The sequence below is a fragment of the Hippopotamus amphibius genome, chromosome 7 (assembly GCF_030028045.1).
Source record: "Hippopotamus amphibius kiboko isolate mHipAmp2 chromosome 7, mHipAmp2.hap2, whole genome shotgun sequence".
Lineage (NCBI taxonomy): Eukaryota > Metazoa > Chordata > Mammalia > Artiodactyla > Hippopotamidae > Hippopotamus > Hippopotamus amphibius.
The window spans coordinates 142,660,473-142,675,557 of NC_080192.1; the positions used below are offsets into that span (position 1 = coordinate 142,660,473).

General features: G+C 50.9%; 1 protein-coding gene across 2 annotated transcripts in view; it reads right to left on the reverse strand.

Annotated features, from left to right (window-relative positions):
* ASAP2 (ArfGAP with SH3 domain, ankyrin repeat and PH domain 2) overlaps positions 1 to 15,085 on the reverse strand; it is a 167,956-nt gene that overhangs the window by 24,336 nt on the left and 128,535 nt on the right. For both annotated transcript variants that reach the window (XM_057742112.1, XM_057742113.1), the window contains exons 14-16: positions 14,874 to 15,040; positions 12,611 to 12,744; positions 5,018 to 5,112 (exon numbers count right to left, since the gene is read on the reverse strand). In XM_057742112.1, the coding sequence (XP_057598095.1) occupies positions 5,018 to 5,112; positions 12,611 to 12,744; positions 14,874 to 15,040 (396 nt within the window). The remainder of the gene's footprint in view (positions 1 to 5,017; positions 5,113 to 12,610; positions 12,745 to 14,873; positions 15,041 to 15,085) is intronic.

Sequence of the window (15,085 nt, forward strand, 5' to 3'; positions counted from 1 at the left end):
CCAGGTCAGGGGGCTGGCAGCCTCAAGGGGAGACTGTCTTCCCAACTGTGGGAGCCGTGCCTGGCAGACAGGCTCACCACATGCCCGATGAGCCACGCGAACGGTCCGTCTTCCTGGTCCATTTCCCGGCCTTCACATGGCCACGTGCGCACAGACTCCACCTCTCCACCGAGCGGAGCAGCCACAACTCTAAGGGAGCCAAAGAAGCCCAGGTTCAAATCCTGCCTGCGCCACCAACTGGCGTGTGATCCTAGGCCAAGTATGTGGTCCCAAGTCTTCTTATCTGTGCAAATGCACATGGCCTGTAAGAAGTGCCTGAGCTGACGTGTTTGCTGAGATCACAGCAGGTCCTTAGGGCCTTGGAAAGTACCCATGAACTTGAAAGATGGAGAGTAAGAAAAACATCAGCTCCTGGTCCAGAGGACTCAGCATTTTACTCCAAGGACTTTAACAAACAGCAGCAGCAGCAATAAAAACACAGACACGATTTTTGAGGGACAGTAAACGCTAATTACTTGTGATAACCAAGTCAGAAGTACCAAGGAGAGACCCAGTGCCCATCAGCTGATGAAGAGGTGAACACGGTGCCGTGTCCACACCACAGGGCAAGACTCAGCCACAAAGGGAAGGAAGCACGGACACAGCCCACAAAGGGGGTGGACCTGAAAACGTCCAGCTAAATGAAAGAAGCCAAACACTACAGGCCACACCTTGTGTGATCCCATTTACTGAAATGCCCAGAACAGGCAAATCTGTAGGGACAGGAAGCAGATGAGCAGTTGCCCAGGGCTGGGAGGAGGGCGGGGGCAGAGTAGGGGATGGTTAACAGGTATCGGGGTTCGTTCCAGGTGATGAAAATGTCCTAAGATGGCTTGAGGTGACGGGTGCATGACTACGTATATACGGAAAGCCAATGGGCTATACGTAAAATGGGCGAACTGAAGGCTGTGTGAGTCACATTTCAGCAAAGCTGTTAAAGAATGGCAGGGAAAACCAAATTCCAAATCCCAAATCCTAACTTTTGCTAACAGATCTACCAGGGATGTAGGAAGAACAACACGAGAGGACTGAGCCCCAGGCTTCTCTTCTCCCGTCTTTCTGGAAAGCAAGAGGTGCACTGAAGTTTCACAAGGTCAGGCAGGGGAGGCTGAACTAGAAGGAAGGGCCTGGGTCCCCACCCCCCAGGCTGCTGGTCTGCTTCGAGAGCACGTGGTCACTTGGGCCTGGCTCTCGGTCACACGGCCGGATCTCACCCCGGCTCCACGCTTCCCCCCTCGCAGACTTCAGGCCGATCACTCAACCTCCTTGTAGTGAGCACAGCTGCTCGCAGGGCTTTGCAGAATCACACAAGCGGCACACGGAAGCCTTCAGCCCAGGGTTTTGGATGTAATTACTGTGGCAGCACAGACTGAAGCGGGGCTGGTGGTGGCCCGGGCGGTGGGACCCACCAGCTCCTCTCAGCTGGGGCACCGCTCACCCCCACCCGGCCACAGGGCTGTGCCCACCGTACCTGCTTCTATGACTGCCAGGGCCCCAGCCCCCCACACGTCAACCCATGCGGGTCCTGACCACAGCACAGCAGGGTTCAGGAGCGGGCAGGTCAACGCCAGGCTCCCAGGGTGGCAGACACCACCCTGACTGCCTCACCCAGTAAATCCACCGCCTGGGTGTTTGTAAACACAGCCTCGTGTGAACTGTGCTGGTGGACTTTCTGTGTCACCCCACACACGGACAGCTGCTGCGGCCTTACAGGGCGCGTGGAGACGTGCTGCCCACCGGCCCCTCACAACAGCGCTGTGACGTGAGCCGGTCCCCTCCAGCAGCTGGCCAGCTCCGGGGGGCCACCCTGCTTTGCTGGACTGAACTCTCCTCGCAGGGGCTCCCAGCCAGCGTGACACTCAGGCTACTGCCTGGGGACCGTCTGGGCTTGACAACCGACAACCTGTCTGATGAAACTCTACGGGTCCCTTATGACAGGCGGCAGGGCTGGACAGGTGTCAAGGCTTAGGCGGCTCCAGTGATCACTGTGGGACAGTCATCACTGTGAAGCCCCAGGAAGGAGCTAGAGATAAACCAGACCTTTTACTTTGTAAACTTATTATCCACTTGTCCAGGGCTTTGGGTCCCATCCCCTGAAGGTCACCCCACACAAGGGCAGGTACAGGTCTATTCCGGGCAGCACTAGGCCCCACGGCTTCATGGAGGAAGTTACTCTGCCAGCGGGATTCCCCCACCCCCTCTTTTTTGGGAAAGGCTAAGGCTTTTGGAGAAAAGGAAATGAACTTAATATAATGATGCATCTGGCACGTGTCCAGAAAGAGGGGCTTCTTATACTTCCAAAGGACAGGGCGTGCACGAGGGCCCCGGACGACAGGAGAGAAACAGCTCTGGCCTCTGGAAGCTGCCCCCTCCCGCCTATTTACATCTCTCGACACCCCCAATCCACCTGGGGAGTCACAGGCCACGAGATGGTCTCTGGCTTCCCTCTGAACAGATTTACCTACAGATGGCGTGTTGCTCTGAGATAAAGCCAGGAACAGGACACGCCTTTTAATCTGGAAGTAAAATAGTAGCTTATTTAAGCAGCTGCAGAGCTGGGGCTTCACTTCTGACTTGTTGATTCGTTATATATGTATTTCTCACCACAAACAACATATTGTGGGAAACACAAAAACGAGTAAGATGCAATTTATTAGAAAAATATATGTAAATACCTAGGTACAGTGTACAGTGGGATGAAATGTTTTAAAATAGAGCTCAATGCTACAGAAGCACAGAAGCCCCAGGACCAATTTCATCTGAGGGGGTATCCAAGCAAGCGGCACTTTCAGCTACTGAGCCTGCGCTCTAGAGCCCTCGAGCCACACCTACTGAGCCCACGCGCCACCACTGAAGTCCGCGGCTAGAGACCGTGCTCCGCAGCAAGAGAGGCCACCACACTGAGAAGCCCACACACTGCAACTAGAGAAACCCTGTGCACAGCAACGAAGACCCAATGCAGCTGCCCCCCCCAAAGCAGGTGGCATTTTGCCATCACATGGCCGTCTGCCATCTCATTGTGGAAGGAAAAAGAGGGGAGGAGGAAACACCCTTTCATCTGTGCCAAGGCTGGGGGCGGGGCAGGGTCTCACTGCAGATGAAACATTTCTATCCAAGAGTCCAGAGCAGATAGTACTCATTTTTTTTAGAATCATCTTGCCCCAGAGTGAAAGAGTTCTCTGCTTTTATAAAGGACCCCTGGTACTCGGAGGAAATTAGTATTCCTACACTTTGTTCAAAGTTGATTAGTATCACAGTATTTTGGGAGACCAGTCCCTTCACTGTGAGAGCAGGTGTACATGAGACAGTAAGTAAAGTGCCGCAGTGGACACGACGTTTCCTGTCCTAAACCCACCTTCTCGTATCCCAGGTAGAGTCAGCTCACCTCGGGGTAACTCTCCAACTGCCTAGAGAGGCCCTAACTTTTCAGGCCAAGTGGGGTCAGCGCCCAGCACGGATGCTGCCCCACTGCCCACGCCCACGGTGAGCAAGCAGGGCTGCCAACACCAACCAGGCACGGGATGCGTGACCCCCTCGCCCCCAACGTATGTCCCAGCGACTCTGTGAGGTGGGACGGCTGTACCTCTGTTTCTGTTAGAGGAAAAGGGCTCGGAGAAGTTGCCAGGCTGGCCCAGGTCCCGTGATCAGGAAGCATGCAGCTTCCATGTCCTGTCCTGCCTCTCTGGGTCTGGGTAAGGATACAGATTTGGAACTCAGACCTTCACCCAGAGGGTAACAGCTCTGCAAGCCGGTGCCTGGAACCTAAGATCACACCTCGCCCAAGCTCAAGGAAATGCCACAGCAGCGACGTGTGCTCCGGGACGAAACGCAGACGGACTCTAACCCAACACCGACACACGCTCGCCTCAGACACGGCCCCCATGAGGGTGTGCAGCACACGGACCTGCGCCTCCTGCTACCTCACCGTTTTAAGTCACCTCACCCGAGCGCCACAGGACTCAGACCCCGCGACCTCAGCTTCCAAAGGCCCGCCCCCACAAAATGTTTCTGCCAAGGGCCGGGAAGCACAGCGGCCTGTAACCCTCTCCCAGCCACCACTCCCTGCCCTTGCCCAGTGCCCGGGGGCCCTGCCAGCACGTCCATCTCAGGCTATTCCCAGGGAAGGGCAGTCTCGGTGAGTGAGTTTTCTCCTCTCCCTGATCACCTACTTCTCACTTTCCCTCTCTTGCCAAAACCACTTCAATGTCATTCCTCTTAACTGGCCTGGGACCTCCCCCCGGCCCCCCGCCCCCGCCCCGTCTGCCTCGCCGGCATCACACTGTAGCAGGGAAATGGCCCCAGCCCTCAGGCGGCAGACAGGCCCCCACTGAACAGGGGCAGGCCAGGCCCTGCCCTGACCGGCTGGCCTCCCACCCACCTCTCTCTCAAGGGCCAGGTGAGCTGGGTGACTCATGCCTTCTCTGATCAGACTGGCAGGAAAGCCCCGGCTGCCCGCTCTCCCTCAATGGGCAGCAGGACGCGTGATGAGGCACAGAAGCTTCTTAGTCAGGTTTTGTGTCGACAGTAACCCAGAACCAAAAAAAAATTTTTCGAAGGAAACAACACACTCGACATTTGCATTGGGAAGAAGAAGGAGACAGAATCACGTCTCTATGACAACCCACCCTCTCAGTGGCTGAGAATTCACAGCGAGAGGACTCAGGTGGGAGAGCGGCTACCCGCCCGGAGGCAGAGCGAGGCTGTGCCCACACTCCACCAGCAGACGGCGCCACGCAGGACCCCCCCCGCCCCGCCCCCCACCCCCCAGCAAACCTGCTTTCCCCTGGCGTCTAAGAAAAACCAAATTTCTATTTGGACACCCAAAAAGGTTAAAGTGACTTTATAAACAACATAGGCTAATTTCTTCCCTAAAGAAGCAACAATCGATGCATCCAAACTTGTTATTCCCCTGCCTCCGGGGCCCAGGCACAAGGCCAACCTGTGCCCAGAAAGCAAGAACAGTCGGCCCCATACTTACATGTCGCTGCCCGGGCTGGGTTTGATCGAGTCCTCAGCTGGAAGGCAACACTCCATAATCTCATTAAAGCCTGCGTTCCCAATATTCTTGGCAAGCTGCAAAAACAAAAGTCTATTTCAGGGCATTCAATTATTAATGCCTTCCCCTGCTACACACTACTCACACAGCTGATGATTTATTTAATGGTCACTAAGAAATAGAGCAATAAAGTGGTTTGCCTTTAATGAAGCTGGACAAAACCCAAACCCCAAAGGTACCCATAAAACTAGAGACAAGACGCAGCAAGCCTGCTACAGAGCAGTGTTGCTGTAAAACATCCCCAGGACAGAGTGCCTCCACGGACGGACGGGGAGAAGCGGTACCTCAGCTGAGCTCGAGTTTCTATCCTTTCCCCACCGTTCTCCAAAAAAGAGCCTGTGCTCCGGCTGAAACAGATCTAAAAGCCTTTACTTACACCAGCAAGGGGGTGGCTCATACAGCGGGAAGGGCACTGGGCCAGGAAGCCAAGATTCAGGTTCAAGTTGTGGTTCTGGTTACCGGCTTTGTGACCACAGGCAAGGCAGTTTACCTGAGCTTTGATTTTTTAATAATAAAATGGATACCGACCTTGCCAGGTTGTAATAATAATAACATGGGATAATTTTAGTGAAAGCATTCAATACATTAAAGCACTAAAAAAGTATCTGTTCCAATGTAAGGTTCTCACCCGCCGATCAACCTCTGAATTGTTAGAAATGAGCAGGTTTTCACCAGCGCTCACTGACCCAGGCCCTGTGCTGGATGTGGCAGGCGTGCGCTGAACGCCGTGGCTGGTCTCAGCCAGGCCACTCTGGCAGCTGGCAGCTGCACGCTCCCAAATGGATGCAGAGTCCGGAGTGACTAGGATCCTTAACAGCAGGGATGCCATCCCACCCCCAGCACCCAGCTAAGCACCTGACCAAGTTCAGATTCAATATTTAACAAAACAAACCAAAAGGGAGCACCTGGCCCAGGTGCTTTGCAGAGAACAGACATTTTCATTTCCACACTGGGAAGGATGCCATGGGAGCAGCGACACTCCTGGCACTTCTGTCCTCAGTGAGTCACATGGACACAGGCTGAGGGGATGTCCTGGGAGGAATGGCTGCACCTGAACAGCCTCTTCTCTCTCCAGGGGGACCGGCCAGCGGGACAGCTGAAGGGATCTGGGTCAGATAGGGCCGGACTTCCTGGTGGCAAGTGAGAGGGGATCAGGAGGGAGGCCGAAGGACGGGTGAGAAGCACGCGGTCAGCCTGATAATCGGGTGGGGAGTCTAATTCTTCCTTGTCCTTGACAAGTGAACAGAGCTTCTGGAGCCCAGGGCCCCAAACTCTCAGCAGCCCTAGCCCTGGCCCTGGGGCCTCAAGGCAACGTCAAGTGGCAAAGCCCCAGGTTGCCTCACTGCACTGTCCCCGGAGACGAGGCTGATGGTCAGGGTGGCACACAGCAGGGGACCCGGCTTAGCACCAAGCCAATGCTCTGAGGATCTTGCGGGCACTTGGTGTCAGATCCAGGCTGAAGCCCAGCACTGGGGCCCTGGTTTAGAGCCAGGCGCACGCTAAGGACCCCCCCGTTCAGTGCAATGCGGACAGCGTCCCACAACCACACAGTGACCTTCAGTGACAGGACACGCCACAGCGCCCACCTCCTGGGAGCCTCTGGTCTATAAGCAGATGGTAGGAGGTTGCGAGGAGCAGGATTCCCCCGGAATCGGAAAGCTGCTTCCCTTCTGCACGGGCTTGGCTGGCTTACTAGGGGACAGCTGGTCCAGGGAGCCACCACAGCCGTGCGTCACACTCGCCCAACGTGGAGAAATGTGCCGCCTCACAGTTGCGCCAAGTTCCAGCGAATATTTCAGCCTGTAGAGAACCCTCCGGAACCATCAACAAAAGCAAAGCATTTGCAGATGGAGGCTGCAGGGTCACGTCATAAAAATGTGGGGCCCAGTAGACCCCGCAGGCAGGAGCCAGGGCAGCAGGAAGGCTGGTTACACAGCCCCAACACATAAGCTCGCCACTCCCAGAGCACCGGTCCTGCACGCGGGGCCTCAGCGAACAGACCTGAGGCCACGGCAGACCTGGGAGGGGGGCCTGGGCCGCTTAGGTGCTGCGTCTCAGAGAAGCGAGCCTCGGGGGCATCCAGGACACACCCGCAGCGCTCAAGCCGGCCGAGCTCTGGGCAGGGCACACGCGCCTGCTCCAACGGGCTGAGGCTAACGACATAGAGGTGAATGGAGAAGAAAAGGACGGGCGCCGTGATGAGGGCTGGACCAAGCACTGCGGGAACGGGACGGCAAGCAGCTGGCAGCGACCTGCCCTAGATGGCTACTCTCTCATGCCCTGAATCTGCATGAAACCCTGTGTGCGTCTCCCTCACTGCACGAAGAGCCCTAAGGGGACCAGACGTCACACATTCCTGGAGACCCATAGCACCTACCCTCGAGGGGCCCCCTGAGCCAGAAAGAGGCTATAGGTTTTCTCTAGACATTGTTTCCAGGGTTTGGGGTGAGGATGGGGAAACTTCTGTGCCCTGTTTTCTTCTTTCCAGGTGGAGGGTCACCAGTTCTGTGACATTCTGTCTTCCTCTGTTTTTATGCACCCGAAGGAGAGGAGTGGACAGTGAGAAATGACTTCCCTGCCGAAGGGGCTCAGAAGAACAGGCACCCACAGGAAGCCTGCAGGACGCAGCACCGGGAGGGTCTACTCCTCTGCCCACACCTGGGCCCCGAGACTGAGTCTGGGGCTCAGCTGCCACCACACATGTGAACCTGATCAGCCAATTCAGCTGCTTTCAGTGACAAATCAGATCTTTGATCTCTCAGGTGGTTCCCAATTCATGCAGGGAAATGGGGTGTTATCTACTGGGCCCCCTCAGATCCCAGAAGGCTGAAAGGCTTGGAGCGCATGGCACACCTTTACATACAGATGGGTAAACAAGCCCTGGGGAAGTGAAGGAACCTGGGCCTGGTAGGCAGAGCTAAGAAGCAGCAGTGAGCTCTAAACTGCTGCCTCCAAAGAAGGGAGCACAAAAAAAATTACTGTGTGGTGCGAAAAACACTTGATATTATGTTTCACCTGAACCTTTAAAAATTCTACTTTTGACATATTTTGCAAAGTATATAATACACTTCTTAGTAAGTAGTACAAATATAACTATACATTACATACACGTATATGTTTTGGTGCTCCATTTTTTCTGGTAGGGTCTGTGGTTATAAAAAGATCAGAATTGTGATGTCAGAAAAAAGAATAGGACACAGGCTCTGGCCTCCTTTTTTAGATGGAGTTCTTGTTTAGGTTAGCTAAGACAAAGGACCTAGGACAATGCCTGAAGCATAACAGTCACTTGATAAACGGTGCCGGTTCTACATTTCTTGCTGCATTTTGCAGCCTGTAGCTTCCTTTCCGGCCCGGGTGAGACAGCGGTGTCCTCTGTAAGGACGTGCTGCTTTCTGAGGGCTTTCCTCTCTACTCTCTCTCTCGGATCTGGCTGTCGGCTCACCTACCTTGTGTTTAACAGCTTGTTAACAACTCACAAGGACGCAGGAGAAAGTCACAAAATGGGCCTGAGTCAGTAACATGTGCTCCTGGGGGTTTCTGACCCTGTTCTCTGATGGAAGAAGATTTTTAAATTACTGACTCAAATTCAATTCCATAATATTGAAATTTCCTTTACTAATTTCACTTATGATGTGAAACTGATCATATGATGCTAGGACCCTCGTACCAACAATACTGTTTCATGTAGGACCTGAAAGTCAGAGCTGAAATCATAACCTACGTTAAGCAGGAAACTTACCTTTTTAAAACTGCTGCTTATCAGGAGGTTTTCTGAAAGCAGATTTGCTTTGAAATCTAAGGATAGTAAGCTGGTGCATGCTAGGGGAGTTAAAATGCCACAGATTCCCTGAACTAATCCAATTAACACTTCAATTACCCCAGTTTCTTTCCAGTGAATAAGTGATTCTAGAAGCAGGCGAAGGGAAGGAAAGATGGCTGCTAACTGACCACCTTCACGGACGCTGCAGCAACCCCCTCATTTGACATGGGGATCAAGCATGCTTTGAAACAAAAACAAATTAAAAAGGAAATGGTGAAGCCGCCACAACACACCATCATGGGAAACTGTCTGCAAACCCCAGGCCATAAAATAATTTATGGAATTAAGCAAAAGACTTCTATCATGAGGACTACGGTGAGACCATATGGGGGGACGGCAGCGGCACTTTATGGGGTGAGCGTCTGTCTGTTTAGAACACAACGCCAGCCAGGAAATGAAAATCCCTGCTCGTGTACCTGCTGTCTCCATCGAGCTGTGCAAAAACCCCTCGCCTGTCACGGCACATCCGTGTGTGTGGCTCTGTGACCCTGCTCTGGAAAGCAGCCCTGTCCAGGCTGCCGCGCGGACACGCCAGCAAGTTCTCTCCAGCTCACCTCTTCTCTCTCTAACAGGGCGCAAGGGGTCGAATCAACACGTGCTGCCCAAGAAAACATACTCTGATGAACACACCAGCCCAAGATTGCGAACCCAAAAGGTTCACAGACAGAGCAATCAGGGTGGAGTCTCCCTGCGGGTTCACACATTAGGACACACAGGTGATTTTTCTGGAAGGATTCTGTTCTACTCATCTTGGAGGAGGAGATAATAATGATAGTTAGTACTTTATAGTTCTTACTATGTGCTAGATGTAATTCTAAACACACACGCACACAAGTGTGTGTGTCAAGCCCTCAGGAGATCTTTTGTTCAGGCATCTGACTGAGCAAAATAAAAAAACCACGTGCCTTAAAAAGGCTTGAAATTCTCATGCTTTACAAATGGTGCTGACACCTGACACACACTCTCCATTTACTGCTTAACAAGCGGCTGAGGGTGAGGGTCTGGGCGTGGTGTCATGCCTGCAGTAACGGGGCTGGGGTGAGAGGCGGGGAGACCCCCAGACCGCCAGACAGGCGAGTTCAGGGGCAGAGAGAGGGTGGGAATAAACTCCACATGATTCAGGCCTCCGCCTTTTGATCACCACGCAGGAAAAGAGGCTTAGATGAGGGAGAGTTTAAAGCCATGGCAGAGATCAGACATCAGAAGTATCTGCAGATCATAGTTAAGCAGCTTCTGCCTGGTCGCTCCATAAGGCCTGAGAGCTGGTCAACCTTTAAACGCTTAAGAGAACATATACACAGGGACTCCGGGAGACAGAAACAAAGACCTGAGCCAGGGATGGGAAGTCAGCTCATCGTCTCAATGAGATGGAAACATTCTCCTCCTGACCCGCTTTGGTGCTTCCCTCTGCAGGAGGCAGGAGTCTCATGCAGATCATCAGTTAAACCTGAGACCTATTTCAGCAGGTGTAAGAGATGTGATGGGATCAGGCTCCTACCAGCTTACACGAGCCAGCTGTCAAACAGCCATTATTAAAAATTACGTTATATAAACTTGTGATCAAATAAACTATACTAGAGGATTTGCTGGCGGTCCAGTGGTTAGGACTCTGAGCTTCCACTGCCAGGGGCCCGGGTTCGTCCCTGGTCGGGGAACTAAGATCCTGCAAGTTGCGCAGCCTCAAAAACGAAACAGAAAACAAACAAAAAAAACAAGTAATACTCCAAAGCCATCACTTCCTGCCTATTTTACTACATCTTACTACTCTCCCTGTTTCTGAAGTTGCTTATGATCGCTGTGTATGTGCAGCACACTTGCTATATAATGTGTGCAACCAAACCTCTTTCCTGTCGCACATTCAGTAACACACTGTGGCCTGAAAATGGCCACAGTGGGAGCATTCCCAGCCCGTGACTGGGCACACTACAAAGCAGGGCTTTTTTCCCTCCCTGAGAGCCAGCCATTAGACATTTGTTGGTGATGAGGATGGGGGATGAGGAGGGACGGCAGTGATGTTTAGGTGCTCCCCACAGGGCGAGTCCTCAAGGGTTAAGAGTGTGAGCTCTGGAATTAGATTAAAGAGGCCCCCACCCCAGACCTGGTGCTTTGATAACTACGTAACCTTGGGCTTGTTAAAACATCCTAAGCCTCAGTTCCTCTTTCATAAAATGGGGATAATACACCAAGACCACAGGGTTAGAGGGAAGAGCAAATGAGTGAATACACACAAAGCACTCTGCAAAGGGCCTTGCACAAAATCAGCAATTATTACTTCAGCAGAAACCACTTAACGCTTCCAACTGTTTTTTAAAAAACACTACGGCAGTACAGCCACTGCTGTAGTTACCAGTGCTCATTGAGAATTTGTCTTTCTCTGAAAATATACTGTGAGAATTTCAAATCTCCTCCATCACCAGTTACCCAGGATACCGCCTGCACACACAGCTCTATGATGGAGGCTGTATGTGTTATGACATTAATAAAAACCGGTGTAGCCGAGAACACGCTGCTTGGGTGCCGCCAAGGCTAGCTTAGTTTTAAACTTGAAGTAATCAGTGATGCTACTAAAATTGGACTACCAGAATCCACTCTAGTTTCTCCCAGCTTTGTCTTTCAAGACTGTAACAGAGGGAGGGTGGGGGGGGAGTTGAGGGAGGGAGGGAATATGGGGATATGTGTATAAAAACAGCTGATTGAACTTGGTGTACCCCCCAAAAAATAATAAATTAAAAAACAAAAAAACAAAGACTGTAACATAATTCCTTGGAAAGACACAAAGCATTTGACAAGATAGTTCTAAATGCATTACAAGTTCAGGCATGTTGGATCCAGAACAGTCATCAATAAGACTTATGGCCCCCTGAGAGGTCTACTGACCACAGTAATTGATTTTCTGCCAAGACTATTGCTCTTGACATTAAAATCAATGGCAATCAATATCCACTTAATATTTACTGTCCAATGCTCAGCTACCTCAAGAAACAATTTCAAATACTGTCTTCTAATCAGCAGTTTATAGACTCTGAAAACAGTCCAAGGGGCTCATGTTTTAGGTTCCCCACAGCACCACTCAGGTGTGATGTGCCTGCTCCTTGGTGGGGCCACAGTCTCAACGTTCTGAAAGTCACTTCCCAGAAAATGCTCCAACCTTCTAATATGGATCTATATCGTATGGCTTCTGTGTTATCACTGAAGCAAGAATGAAAGACTTTTTTTTTTTTCGAAATAAAGGCAGTAGAAGCAAATACCAGTATCTCTCCCAAAGGCAACAATAAGGGGCAGAGGAAAAGTCCACCAGAGGCTTGAGCCAGGTAGTGACCTCGGACTCGGCAGAAATCTGCTGACGACTCAGGAAGAATGAGTCCCTTACTGTCTCTGGGCTCTACACCTGCTTAATGACTGGGCTGAACCAGACCCTGCCATCCTGTCCCAAAACCTCACACCAGTCTCAATGCTCCTTTATGACTTCACTTCTTTTTATTCATTTAAGAATAAAGCCTTTGCAACTGTCAACTACTAGCAGCCGAGGAGGAATAATTACCAATGAGTTTCTAATTGCCCAAATCCACTTGGCAATATCAACAGCTACCAGCCCAGTGGAATTTTAAGAAACCAAAACGGATTCGAGTGCCAAAATGAAAACCTCGCTTTCGGCTCATTTGTTTTCACTCCAAACTCAAGGATTTGAAACGTACCAGCAGCTCAGATGTTCCCAACACGTCTAACGTCAGGGACTGCATCCTGGAGTAGTGAACCCCCAGCTCCCGGTGAATCCCGGAACACTCGATGCAGGTGAGGATGCCCAGGTTGGTGGAGAGCCATGTAGGATCTGCCAGAGAGAATGGGAAAGATGGGAGCCTGTAAGCAGAGGGCAGGGATCAGCACTTTTTCTTGCATAGTCACTGAACCAGGACCTTTGATGCACCAAGAGCATTTTTTTTTTTGGATCCTAGATGCAGCAGAAACCCTCGTTCATTGTTAATTACCACCAATTTACACACAATACTCACCTGTGCACGGATCTATTCTCCCTCCTCTTCCTAGGGGTCCACCTCCCCATCCTTCCATTCAATTCCTAAGCACTCCCCAGGGACAGGGCTGTGTGTACAAGAATAGGACACGGTGCCCTCTAGTGCCTGCAGGTCCCTGGCTACGATACAGACCACGCCCATCACCAACCTGATGATGGTACCAGCAAAGGGGACAAAGCCTAGTACCACCTAGGGGACTGTCTTAACACATCTGTATGTCAAAGATGCTAATAACACCGGCAGAGAGCACAGAGCTGAAACAATTACAGCAGCAATAATAGCTCAAGCTGTGAGAGCTTCAGAAATTACAGGTACTTTCCTTTAATACCTTATTTAACATATTCAAGAGCACTTGGAGGTGAATAGGGCTGCTGGCTCCGATCTTGCTTAGAGACGTGAAGGGCCTTGCTTGAGGTTGCGGAGCCAGACAGCAGCCCTGCCATTCTCTGGGCTCAAACCCACGCTCGCACTGCATGTTTACTGACTCACTGAAGCCTCCTAACTGTGTGTCAGTCGGCACTCAAGAAATGCTTGACAGATGCTGATTTTACTGAAAACACAGAGTTCAAAATAAAACATTCTTGAGCACGTGATCACAGCTCAGAAGTACAATTCTCTTTACAACTGCTTGTTGCCCTCAGAAACTCACAGCAGGCAAATGTTGCAACCTTGGTCACTAGTTAATTATGGTTATTTTTAAAATGTTCAAATTAAAAAATTTTATCTGAATTCGGAAATACTTCTGGGCACTGGTGTTTTCACGTCACTAGACCTATTCTACCGTGCCATGCTTTTGGTGGGTTCCATGTACATTTAGACGGCTTTATATCACCCACATTGTCTTAGCATTTTAAAACAAAAACGTCAGTCCAAGTACTACACTGTCCTCATCTAAGAAAAAGCACGATTCACTACTTTCACTCCCTACACCTCATCTCCTGCCAAAGATCTGTTTTTAATGGTCCAAGACCCCATGAGGTAATTCCTCAAATCATTCCCAAATAGAGCCTCCAGGGTAACAGGAACCCCATGGCACTCCTCAGCTGTCCACTGTATTTTTGTTGTGTTTGTTTTTAATAAAAATTGTAATAGAATTAGAGGAATAAAAAAGTAAATGACATTCTAACCAAGCCACCACCTTTCTCATTTACAAATATTCAGAAAACGCTCCTCCACAGCTCCCCGACACCATTCCATCCGAATTACAAATCAACTCAAACTTTTAAAATACTGGTTGTTACAATCTACAATGATAATTGATGTCCACTAAAAATGGAACCCAAGTAGGCTTTATCAAAACACGGAAATAAACATCTCATTTCACAGAATGTGGCAGCGGAGGAAGGGGCCCACAGACAACCTCTAACAGGAAAACTGACATCTAACAAAGTGGCTCTCCCAGGGTCACAGACTAGACAGCAGCTTAACACTGCTGCAGAAGCTCCACAAAGTGGTAGTGAATCGTGCTTTTTCTTAGATGAGGACAGTGTAGTACCTGGACTGACGTTTTTGTTTTAAAATGCTAAGACAATGTGGGTGATAGAAAGCCATCTAAATGCACATGGAACAAAGGGAGGATGGACTAAATCCCAGAAGAAACAGCAGCCTCGAGCCAATACCATGACCCTGGTCTCACCCTCGCTGTGCACTGCTGTTTTCATTACTCAAAAAGCATTTACATCGGCCCAGCGCTACAGGCCCCCCATCCCCCTGCAGGCCTGCTCTGAGGGCCAGAGGAAGACCTCTTTTCCCACCCTTTCCCCACACAGTCTGCACACAGCTCAGTGAGCATTTGTGTGATGGCGTGAGCTCAGGCTGGGCTGTACTGAACTTGGGTGTCTGAAATGAAAGGGAAAATCAATGACTGGATTCTGTGAATGGGAACAGGATTTAAATGCCCTAGAGCTGGGAGGGGTGGCTGGGTCACCTGGAGCCCCACAGTCGCAGCACACGTCATTGCCCGTCATCCTCTGGACCTCGGAGATGATTTCCTTTGTCAGTTCTTGGACTATGTTATTTTCTCCCGTGTTGTCATCTCCCTTAAATGCATTGTTTAGAGCTTCTTCTTTGCTGTTTTGCAGCACGGACATCCATCTAGAAGAACAGACGGTGTGTTAAATCCCAAGGAGAACAGCCCTC